Raw genomic sequence first — 12283 nt, 5'->3', positions numbered from 1 at the left:
GGACTTTGACTAGGAGGAGGGATGTAGGTGGAATGATGGACTGTGAATATGAGGATGAATGCAGGGGTAATAAGACGTTGTGACGAGGAGGATTGTTACAGGGTAATGTGGGATGTTGATGAAAAGGAGGGAGATGGGTTTTATGGTGACCTGTGATGTGTAGGGTTTTGAGTATAATGCAGGCCTGTGAACAGGAGGACAGTTGTGCTATAACCTGCTGCAGCCAAGCTCTCCTGCCTTGCCCAATGTGTCTACTACGTATAACTTCTATGTCCTTGTGCGTATATTTTGCTGCGCATCGCTGTACCCCATGAAGTCTGGATCCCTAGATGTAATGTACGTGGTTCGTGACATCACCCTACACACCACTCTTCTGTTACTGCGTCACTTACATAGCTGGTACGTACGCCCCCCTCTTGTGGACACTAGATCTACATCTCTTCATAGCTTTACACAATTTCTTATTTTTTTATTAGCCAACTTTTCTCAGTCGTCATAACAAAGGTGCTAAGGGTGGTTAGATTGACTTATTTCTCTTCAATCCTTTGAGGCATGTGGTACACCCACTGCATGCTAGGGAAGATGTGCACCTATGAGGGAAGCCTGAGCCCCTTTTTATAGGGAAAGAGTAAGTGACTAGAAGCTCCCGTTATCATTCAAAGAGATTCTTTCTTAGATGTGTTAAATATAAGATTTCGAGTATTGGAAGAGTTAGAGCACTCGATTGGCCTCACTTTTATTTTTTGTTGATTCAAGTACAGCCAGTGTTGGATCAGAGGAACAGATTCCTCACACCATTACATGCCTTTGGGCACCAAAACAAATGGCAACATGCTCTTCATGGGAGAGGTTGACATCATAGTGCGAAATGCCATTTAAAGACCATTCAGTACATGTTGAGCTACAAACACAAAACCAAAGAGGCTTATCCCTCACCAGTCATAGTGATTTTGAAGATAATTACCTTTATTGTCCTTTGCAATTTTGCACAAGAAACATTGGACCCCACTCATACAATTATTTTTCCCACATCACATTAACATCAATGAACTTTATTTTCAATAAAATGTATTCATACTTTAGTATTATTTCACAAAAGAAGTGATTTATGAAAAGATAAATGTTTCACATCACTTTACTGATAGGTATGAAAGAGACATTTAACATTAACTAAATATAAATTTTGCATATAAATCCAGAATTCAAAATGAAAAGGTATCAACTCCTGAATGGATCATATACTCTAAAGGTTTACATAACATAAAGGGGTATACATTGAGATTGTCATGAATATCAGGCGTATGACTTTCTATGAGTTCTACTTAAAGCAGTTCAAAAAGAAAAATTGTTTACGAATGACTTGCCAAAACAGAAGAATACTAAACTAATAGATAAAAACAAAGTTTAAATACAAACTACTCTGAAAATTAAGAAATCAAATATAATCTGACTTTTACATTTAATATCAATATCAAATAAAACAAAAAGAAAAACATTCCTACATATATGTAGTATGATGTAGATCAGGCATTTTTCTGTGTTTTTAAAGAATTCCCAAAAGCTTAAAATCGATATGTGCAAAAGAAGGATTGCTGAGGAGTGCCTACATGTTACAACGTCAATGAGAAATCAAACACACTGTTTCTAAAATAAAAAAAACATATATCTGGATATTATTTTTTAGAACGAACAAGTCAAATATTACATTTTGTTTTGTGAACTTCTTTATGTTTATTTTATTTGAACATATTATACGTTAAAATCGTTATTTTCACCTCTTCATTTTCAATCCTTTATTTTCATTTCAGATATTTATTCCCGAAACAGTATTGCTTAGGACATGCATTTTATCAGCAAATTGGTATATGTTCGAGTTGCTGAAACTGTGAATGTAAGGTACAAAAAGTGAACACTTCTAAACTGCAGTATGCTGCACGTGACCATAAGCCCAAGTACCTAAAGCTCAAACTCTGCCATGGAAAACTACCTTGGATCTAGGTGTTGCTGAGTGTGTTACAGCACCTATTTGTTTTTTGATATTTTTCATTAAAATTATCTAGTTTATTTCCAAAATTTTAATTTACATACACGAATTTGTTATTGATAAAAAGTTTCTCTAATCTTTCAAACTAAGTCTTTTACATCTTTTCCTGTTATACTATTGTAAAATTGAATGATCATATAGACTAGTTTCTTATTACTGCCAAGCAGAATCTGTGACCATCTTTCCTTTGTTTCCATCTGTGTCTTTGATATCAAAAACAACTTCTTAAAGAAATGTTGCTTCTCAGTCGGTGTGGTACATTCCATGATTATATGAAAGAGTGACTCTGTGATTTCAGGTTGTTTGCAAAATCAACAGAATGCTAGGCTGGTCGAAATGTGTTTTGTTTTTGTTAAAAGTTCTCGTGTAGGTAGCAAGTTGAGCCAGACTCTCAAAAAGACATCTGTGGAAATCTGTGGATCTGGGAACAGTGCGAGATAATTCGATAGATGATTTATCAGTCTTATTTTGCATTCGCACTTTAGGTCCATTTGATAAAGGGTTTTTTGATGTAAAGTGGATATCCAGTCATTTATCAGGATCCGCTTTTTTCAGGATCCGCTTTTTTGCATGATGTGGGCGCAGCTATTCATACATTTTGAAGATCAAAAATATCAGTCCTATTGGATGCTACATAAACAGAAGGCCTTTTTTATATTAATAATCTGTATCATCATGAATGCAAAGAGCATTGATTACCATAAACTCATCACAATGTCTATACTAAAAAAGGATTACACAAAGGGACTGGATTCATGAAGTTGGAAGATGGATTGTACTGTAGCTGTGTATCTTAACATTAAAGGGGCAGGCATACTGTTTTTATTTACAGATAAATGAACACTTGAATTTGGGGTGTTTTATTCCATTCCCACTTTCTTCCCTTCTATCTTTCCCTATATCTCTCTCACACACTCGTGCTCACCTTTTCTTCATTCCACACCCCATGCAATCATATTTTTGGGTTCCGGACCACATCCACTCTTGAGTTTTGTGAATTTGTGAATCAGGATAAGTCGTTTTTAAGCTTATATTCTTAGAAATGTTATCCTGTTAATTCCCTTCATGCCATACCCTACTTTTCATTCAATTTGTGGATTATCTTTAAATCGGATATTGCTTTTAAACAAAAGTGGTTGTGGCACACGGGAAGAACATTTCAGACCTCTTCAGCAAGTTTGGCAACTAGAGAATCCTTCATGCCCTAATCATGATCACTCCGAAAACAGGCAGTCTTAAATATTCTGCTCTCTTGAAGGCCAGCCGTTGAACTCCAAGCGGATGATAGGCAAAGCATGCAGAAGACTATGCAGGACGCGTTTTTATTAAGAGAGTTATACTGTCTATCCATGGCTTCTTTCCGGGTCTACTAATTTACAAACAATTTGGTTGTTCTGGCAATGTGGCAGTAAACTGTGAGAGCAAAAGACATCCCCAGAACCTGAAAATAAAAATGCATAATCACAATCAGATATACAAAAAATGTGAAGCATGTGGACACAGTAGAAATCTCAAACTTCAAAACTATAAAATTACAGATGAAAGCGTTATTGCTAAACAACAGCAACTGATCATTCTGAAAATGCAAATCGGAAAATCTATTTTTACCACAAATCTTCATAAATGTTATAGAGGATTTAGAATACTGACACTAACAGATGGATCAGTGTTTATCGGTAATGAATGGGTCTCTATGGGTACTTCTTGAGTGTGGATAATAAAAATGCATAATATGGGAGTGAACGTGTGTATAGACTAGGACAGCGTGAGTAGTGAGAGGTTGGTCATGGATTCTGCTTCACATTAGGTTATGATTGAACAATTACAGGTAATAAGTTAATATGGGTATTGAGAGAATTTGAGTGCAATTACTAAAGAACTATTTACTACCCTTTCCACTTTGGGCTTTAAATGCACTGAGTTGTTTGGCGTTAGCCTTTTTTCAACACTCTTGAACCCAACAACTCTTTCTCCTTATTTTTTTTGCGGTCATTTTGGAGCAGGGTTTAGTGACATAGGGTCTTGCCTTGTTGGTATGATCCACGAATTATAAACATTAATGGTTTGGAGAAAGAAGACAGGAATTTCCATCAACACAAAGTGCACAGGAGATAAAAGAGCTTAATACAGCTGAAAGGACCACTGAAACCACCTGTTTTTGTTATAAACAACAAGACCCAAATGACCATTCATCTTGATCCTGGGTCCGTACTAATATCAATACACGTAGAAGGAATGACTTGGTCATGGTCACGCTCTAATTGGGTGCACATCTCATGATTGTGAATCAGTTCCCAGCTCCATACCTCAGCCAATATATATTAGACATATAGTTTGTCCTTAAAGTGAGGCATTCCAAATGATCACCCATTCGCCTACCGTTGCCTGGCCTCAAACCTGCCATTGCCAGTAACGTGGACAGATGTGTTTATCTGTGATAGATCGAAAAGAATGATCCATCAGCTGCCTTTGATACTCACTCTTTTATGCTCCCCACTCTCACCTCTCTTGGTTTTATCTGGTTCTGTCCTCAAATGATTTCATTCCTATCCCTTCAATCGCTTCTACTCTGTTACTTGGGTCTGGTAATACTTCTCCCCTCTCTTTCCTCTCCATGCTAGTCCTGAAGCCTCAGTACTAGGTCTTCTTTTCCCCCATGTATACTATCCCCCGTTCTACTCACAGATCCTCTTACAATCTTTATGCTGATGACACCGAAACTTTCTTTTTCTTCCTTTTCTGGCTCACTTCACTCTACTTACTGTCTCTTTGCCATTCATCTCTGGATATCCTCCCGCTTCCTCCACTTTAACCCTTCCAAAAGGAGTTCCTCTTCTTCTCCTTCCCTTTCCTTTGCCTCCCCAGCTCTTCTGTTTTCGTCTTCAGCCTCTAAGTTTGGTGTCCCTTTTGACCCCACCCTCTCGTTCTCTCTTCATATTTCCAATACTGCCCTGCTCTATCACACTTGCAGGCTAGCTACTGGGTAGTGATACGCACAGTAAATCAGGTCTTTAGGTTTCAATACGTGATTCAAAAACAAGTGCTGCTGAAAAGGGATGATCGATAGATATCATTAATTAGTCTTGAATCAGCCCCGGTAGAGAACATTAGCAGGTCAGCATATTTCCCCACTTATACGTAAAGCAATGAAAGCCATGCATAGTGGGAATTGTGCCACAGGTGGGGGCAGGGAGACAAAGATATTCGAAGCCTTAGGTTTGTAAAGGGGGTGACTGGCCCTGTTATTCATTATTTTTTATTGGTTTACTGTGTTTGCCACTGACATAGTCTACTTAAATGTGGGGGTTCTAGAAACAATGGGGACTCATTAGTATCCCACTGTTTGCCAATGACTTGGCATTGGTTTACAAGACCCGGTTGTCCTGTAAAAGCAGTTAAATAAATATAAATAAGTCTGTAGCAAAAAAGGATTTCGTTGTCAATGTATTAAAAACACTTTGTATGGCCATCGCTTAAAATTCCATGGATCAGTTTATAATTGATGGGTGAAAGAATTGGCCATGTAAAAATATATGACTACCTTGGGTGTGCTTTAATCATGATGGCATGTAAAGTGCATACATCGAGAATAGCACCTTGATTATAAGGAGGAGGGGAGGAGTCACGCTAAGCTTCTTGAAAAGTTATGGCAGGGAAATCATGGCCTTCTTCCTGGAAGTATTTAGGTCAGTAACAAGAACAGACAGTGGCACTTGACATTGCTGAACTTTGAGGTGCCTCTTATTCTGCTCACCTGGTTGTCAGCAATAATCTGTTTATTAAGAAACAATCTGCAGTCGCTAAATCAACTCCTAGTGTTCCTCGGCAAACATAATTGGGGGCGCTAGGTATATCGGCCATGAATCCTTGATTAAGGCACTTTTCATTTTGCAGAGAATCTAGAGTTGTCCCTTTTTGCTAACCGCATAGAGGTGTTAATTGAAGTCTTAAGCAACACAGTTGTGACTTCAATGACTTGGGTCAAAAGCAGACAGCGCACCTTTTAAATTTAGAGTATGGGTGGGCAGAACCCCCATCAGTTGAAAAACAGTCCACCTTGGTGGTGACAAGAGTTTTTACAGAATGCGTTGCGCAAGAGATGTTAAAGAAACGCTAGGAGCTCTTTGGCTATTGGCTATTTGAACAGCGTAATCTCTCCTGGTGCCAAAAATAACCTAGATTAAGTTGAGCCATTTTTTAGAAGACCTTTGGTGGTAGTACAGACAGACAGAAGCAGTGGAAGTGCATAGAGCTCTAGGGCAAAAATTGCCTTCGTGCAAAAACAATCTTTCAACACATTTATGGACCAAGGCAATAGTTGCTCTAGTCCTAGCATTTTCCTATGGTGCAAAAATGCATTCTAATAATATGTTTATGGGCTAGGGAAATGTTTGCTCTAGTGCTTGTTATACTTGTTCCGGTGAAACATTTCTGTAATGCACCCATCAAATGTTAGACTCAGCTAGGGTTTCTGCCTCTTGCCTCCTTCACAGAAAAATGGAAATCAGCGGAGGTAGAAAGGTATGAATTTGACCTTTGCTGAAGCGAGGCCTTAAAATGTTTTCTTTTTTTATATCCTCCCTAAGAAAACTTTAAGAGAACTTGGCTCAGGCCTTGTACGCAAAGATCTTGGTCTAAAGAAGCCTTACTGGCCTACAAGGTTACTACTCATAGTAACTTGATGTTTGCTATAACCAATCATTTGAGAAGAGCCTTGGGGAAAAATACTAGGCCCAGTACCCCTACCCTAATGAGCTTGATGCATTTTTCAGTATATTGATTTGGGCTGATGTGTAATGTATTTGTAATTGATTTTTATTTAATCCTACATGGAAATAAAAAATAATTATATTACTTTTTATATTTTGCAAGTTGTTGGTGTCATTATGAGGAAGAGTGTACAATTGTTTTGCATGGTTTTCTGGGCATTTCTCAAAATTAACCCAATTACATTAAGATACAATACAGTTAATATATTTGAGTAATAAACAAGAGTTTGATGGTGTTGAAACATTGGAAGAATGACTTAGTTAATGAAGAAGTGACATATGTGCCTCTAAAATGTGATATTAAATACTATTAGGAAGAATGCAAATATCCAATAAACAAGTGATAGAAATCAAATGTCATATTTGTTAGTTTTTTACGATTAATGATCATTCCAACAAAACAAGCTTGTAACAAAATACCTTTTATAATTGCTTATATTTTCTTTTTGCAATGAGGCGCATTTCTTACCTGAATAATAGAAACACAGATTGTTCCAATTCCCACGTAAAGGAAATTTGATTCAAACCATTTCTTCACTTGGTCTAGGCAACCCTAAAAGAGAGACACAGTCGTGTTTGTAAACTCTGAATTTAAATCATGACCATGTCATGTCAAATCAGGAGCGACATGGCAATGTTAAATCAATCAAAATCATTGATGTTAGCAATTCCAAATAGTTTCATTTCTCCTCACCCTTCAAATGTCCTTGCAGCCTTTGTTCATGTTGTTTGTGAACTGTGATGTACAGAGGGTTGGGAACATTGGATCTGTGCGGGGGGGGGATGAGGATGGCCTTCAGATGCACGCAAAGAAATGAGTGGATTTATTGCATTTGGTACACCATTGGTGCAGGAGAGTGGAGGGATACATGACTTTCAGCTAGAGCAGGGGTCTGAAACTTTGCGTTCTCCAGAGGTTTAGAACTAAGGCTCCCATGATCCTTCACCATTGATTATGCTTAATAAGGCTGATGGGAGTTGCAACCCAAAACACCTGGATAGCCAATTGTTGCAGACCTGTGATAGAGGGAAGGAAGAACATTGGGCCAATATCATTTTTGCAGGGTGGTCAATATTCTAAAATAGTGGTATCCATGTGGGAGTTCCACTTTAAGCAACAGTCTAATCCTTTTAGGTTTGATCAGAGGTTTCATGTGTAAAACTGCATGGTCTATAGTGTATGGGCCTTCGCAAGAAATGTGTCACATATTGCAGGGTTGTTCATCTGCAGGACCTGGGGGCCAGATCCATGCCAGGTTTTCAAGATACCCCTCCATAATATTCATGAGATAAATTTGCACATTTTTCCTCATTAATATTAATGAGGGATATCCTGAAAACCTGTCAGGATTCCGGCCCTCGACTCCCAGAGTTGGACAACAGTCTACTAGAGGATCATGCACCACCTATAGGCAGTCTTACATGCCCATTCTATTGGATAGGGAAAAAATGGAAGCATGTCTAGATAGGTTATCAGGCTACTTAACATTGCCAAAAATGGTCTGCCAATGTGTCCTGTTACCAATGACAAAGATATACGATTTTTGTAGTGTTCAAATAATATTTGCATAATAGGGAAGGAAAATAAACATGGGGAAATAGGGCTTCATATGTTTTTAAAACATTATAAAACCACATTTCTTCCCACACATGTTCTAGCAGGAAAATCACCAATTTTCAAGGACTTTCATGCAGTTTATCAGATCTAATGTTTATATCTATAGGACAGACTGTTAATGCATTTTCTTGCATCAATAATTTTGGTTCAAGAAAGTATTTCTTTTCACAGGTTATCACCTTGTTTAAGTCTTCCTGGTGTATTGTGAGTGCCATTTTGTCCTTTTGTTGGCAATACATTGTATCGTTTTGTGCATCCTTTGAGGACATAAACACTTCAGAAAAAGTGTTCACAAAGGGAACCATTGATTACTAAAATCCTCACATTAACTGTTTAATGATTAGGAATCACCTATACTTATCTTCTCACCTACCCACAGTGAACTTAGCCCATGACCTCAGAGGATCCCATGACTCTCCACTGTGCACATGGGGCTATTAACACAGGATGCCATGAACTCCTGGACCTGAAACTTCTGATAGACTTTCATGTTGGGTGACATATTCAAAGGTTCTTGCCTGAGTCTCTCTGATCATTTTTTTGGCGAGCCACAAGTCCCCACTAGGTTGCAAAGCCTGTCCCTTATGAAATTCAAGTACTGTGACAGAGCGAGAATTCAATGTGTTCCAGTTGAGGATAGTACCCTAGACCTGCTGCATCTTATCAGATGGTTTTCCAGCATCCTCATTTCTGTAGACTAGGGAAATCTAGCTGTGGATGCAGGCAAAACCCTTGAAGCCATTTTAAGGCCACAAGGCAGGACACAAAAATGCATAGTAAAGATCTCCACCTGGCAAGGTAAAGGAATTGTATGAAGAAGTGTGATTTTCAGACGGGGATGTGGAGGTATGCATCCACAAGGTCTACTGATGTGAAGCAAATCCCCTTGTGAGATGAGAAGGAAAATCCACTGGCAATGCCTGATCTTGAAAAGATAGGTGAGAACACATGTGTGTAAGTCCTTAAGATCTAGCATGAAACCACAATTCGTTGTCACCAGCACAAAGAACATAGAATAGATCACAAACCCTTCTGATTTTCTGGAACCGGAATGAAAGGCACCTTGGCCTTCTCAATCTTTGATGACCTGGAGCCGGGCCTCTCTTATTTCTGAGCTGCAGAGCTAGAAGATGATCTGACCTCCTGAGCTAGGATTCTAGAAACGCATATGGTTAACAATGCATCATGAGTCTGAGCACCCACTGATCTTGGATGTACTTTTTTATTGAACACAGACATTGCATCTGCAACCAGGTAGCCACCACTCATGTGGAAAAACTGTATATTGATAGTACAAATAATGAAGACAAGATGAGATGGCCAGTCGTACACGTATCAACCATCCGCAATGACGAACATCTGTGTATTCCTCAGACGACTTCTGTCAAGCTCAAATTACTGCTAAAAGAGAATGGCCATTATTCTTTTTTTTAAATATAGTTTTTATTAGCATTTTTTAAGGTTATTACAACAAACATGTCATTTCAATCCGATACCATTCCCAAAAAAAACATTCAAACAATAACCCTTTCCCCTCCCCGCCCCCCCAACCCTCCCCTAGCCAGTGAACAGGTGCCGATTTCAAGCTTATCTTGCAGGGACGCGTTGTGCATTTTTCAAGTTTTCAAGTTCGGACTGTCAAATAGATTAGTGCACACATAGTCTAGGGCTCAACCTAGCAGCACCCCATGGGGGGGTGCGTGCCTTGTACAACGGATACCTGTTAGGTCCCCCATTTCCTCTGGACTCAAAACCCAAGCAGGCCAACAGTTCATGGGCTCACCCCTCAGGTCGATCGCTCATACTTTTCAAAGAAGGGAAGCCAGAGTTCCTCAATGTTGGATCTGGATTCATCCAGGACGTGGGTGAGAAATTCCAAGTCATATATCGTCTGCACCTTTGCAACCCATTCCCTCTCATCAGGCATGTGCAGATTCCTCCACTTCTGGGCCGCTACGAGCATGACCTGCAACATGTGGCCCTGGGTGTCCTCCTGGTCATCACCCACCTCAATACCGAATAGAAGCAACCAGGGACAGAGGGGCCTACAGACACCATCCACCCCCTTGACCCAGGATAGGACCTCTCCCCAATATGACTGCACCCTCGGGAAAGACCACCCCATGTGCATGTAATCTCCTTTTTTCTTTTTGCATTTCCAGCAGTGTGGGTCGTAGCCCGGGCTCATTCTGGCTATCAACTGTGGAGGGTAGTGCCATCTGTGTAGAACCTTGAGAGCTTGGTGTCTGTACTGGGGGGAGGTCGTTGAACGATGGGCCCGGATGCACATTTTAGTCCACCTTTTATCATCTATTGCTGTGCCCAAATCTTTTTCCCATTGTGTCCGTGCTGGCGGTGGATCCCTGGGTATCGAGAGCAAGAGAAGTTTGTACAAACGAGATATGACCCCTCTGGAGCCCCGTGTGGAGATAATCGTTTTCTCGAAGTCCGTGAGTTCCCTCCTGAGTGTGTCCCCCTACGAGCATTCGGAGAGGACTCCCTTCAGTTGAAGGTAGCGAAAAGGTGAAAGCTTGCCCAGCCCTAGGGCTTCCTCCACGTCCAGAATGGTCATGTAGGAGCCACCCACCCACAAGTGGCATGCCCTAACAAGGCCCACCTCATACCACCTCTGATACGCGGCCGGCTCCACCACCTTGGCTATGAATGGTGGCGGCCAAATGCAACTTAGTGGGGAAGGCCAGGTTGTGAGCCATCTATAGTAACCCCCCTCCTTCCAGACAGACCACAGGACACCCAATACCGGGTGGTCCAGAACACGCCTGGGATGTGCGCTCTGGGGACCCACAACCACTCATCGAGCATGTCCGGGGCAAGTAACCTATTGTTCAGTGCTACCCACTGCTTTTCTGACCCAGGGTTGAAATGGTCGACCAAAATCCTCAGCTGGGAGGCCCTATAATAAGTATCGAAATCCGGGAACCCACCCCACCGTCTTCCTTGGGTCTTGTTAGGACATCCTAGGAGATCCTATGTTTTTTCCCACCCCAGAGGAACCTGAGTAGGGTGCGTTTCATTGACTGTAGGAACGTGGCGGGGACCTGAGTGGGGAGCATCTGGAAGAGGAATAGGAATTTGGGAAGTGCCACCATTTTGATCAGGTTGAGTCGTGCCATCCACGAGAACACCGAGACTGCCCACCTCTCTACATCTCTTTTGACCTCAGTCCACAAAGGGGTGAAATTGCTCAGGAAAAGGTCCTTTGGGTCAGGTGTGATTTGGATTCCCAGGTGCCGGAACCCCTCTCTCTGCAATTGGAAGGGAAGACTCTCCACATACTCTCTCTCGGTGTCCGGTAATCGACCCCCCATAAAAGCCACAGATTTGCCCAGGTTGACCTTGTACCCCGAGAGGCTCCCATAACGCTCCAGTGCCCGCAACACATGAGGGACAACAGTGTCGGTTTAGTAACATAGAGGAGAGCGTCGTCGGCGAACAGGCTGATCTTACAGTGGGAACCGCCCATCTGTACTCCAGTGATAGCCTCATTGTTACGCACCAAGATCGCCCACGGTTCCATGACAAGGGCGTATATCAGGGGGTATAGTGGACAGCCGAGTCTCGTTCCTCGCTCTAGGGGGAAGGCTTCTGATTCCATCCCATTGGCGGCCACCCTGGCCGTGGGGGTGGAATATAGTGCCGCCATCCATCCCAACCATCTCTGGCCCATCCCTATTGCCGAGTGGACCTCCCCCATGAAGGTCCAACTCACCCAGTCGAAGGCCTTTTCTGTGTCTAGGGACAGCAGGAGGAACCCCTATTTCCGGGTTTCCCTTGAGTGCAGCACGTGGAGGGTTGTGCGCATGTTGTCCGAGGCTTGTCTGTTTAATATGA

The 12283-nt window shown here is 41.3% G+C and overlaps 1 protein-coding gene across 2 annotated transcripts in view; it reads right to left on the bottom strand.

Moving 5' to 3' along the window:
• Window positions 1-945: 945 nt before the first annotated feature.
• Window positions 946-12283, bottom strand: part of CD53 (CD53 molecule) — a 171505-nt gene continuing 160167 nt past the window's right edge. For both annotated transcript variants that reach the window (XM_069633563.1, XM_069633564.1), the window contains exons 7-8: window positions 7283-7366; window positions 946-3485 (exon numbers count right to left, since the gene is read on the bottom strand). In XM_069633563.1, coding sequence (XP_069489664.1) covers window positions 3414-3485; window positions 7283-7366 — 156 coding nt within the window. In that variant the 3' untranslated portion in view covers window positions 946-3413. The remainder of the gene's footprint in view (window positions 3486-7282; window positions 7367-12283) is intronic.

The sequence above is a fragment of the Ambystoma mexicanum genome, chromosome 13, assembly GCF_040938575.1.
Source record: "Ambystoma mexicanum isolate Mex_15411 chromosome 13, UKY_AmexF1_1, whole genome shotgun sequence".
NCBI lineage: Eukaryota > Metazoa > Chordata > Amphibia > Caudata > Ambystomatidae > Ambystoma > Ambystoma mexicanum.
Note: the sequence above shows the minus strand (reverse complement) of the source record. Positions and strands in the feature narration are given on the sequence as shown.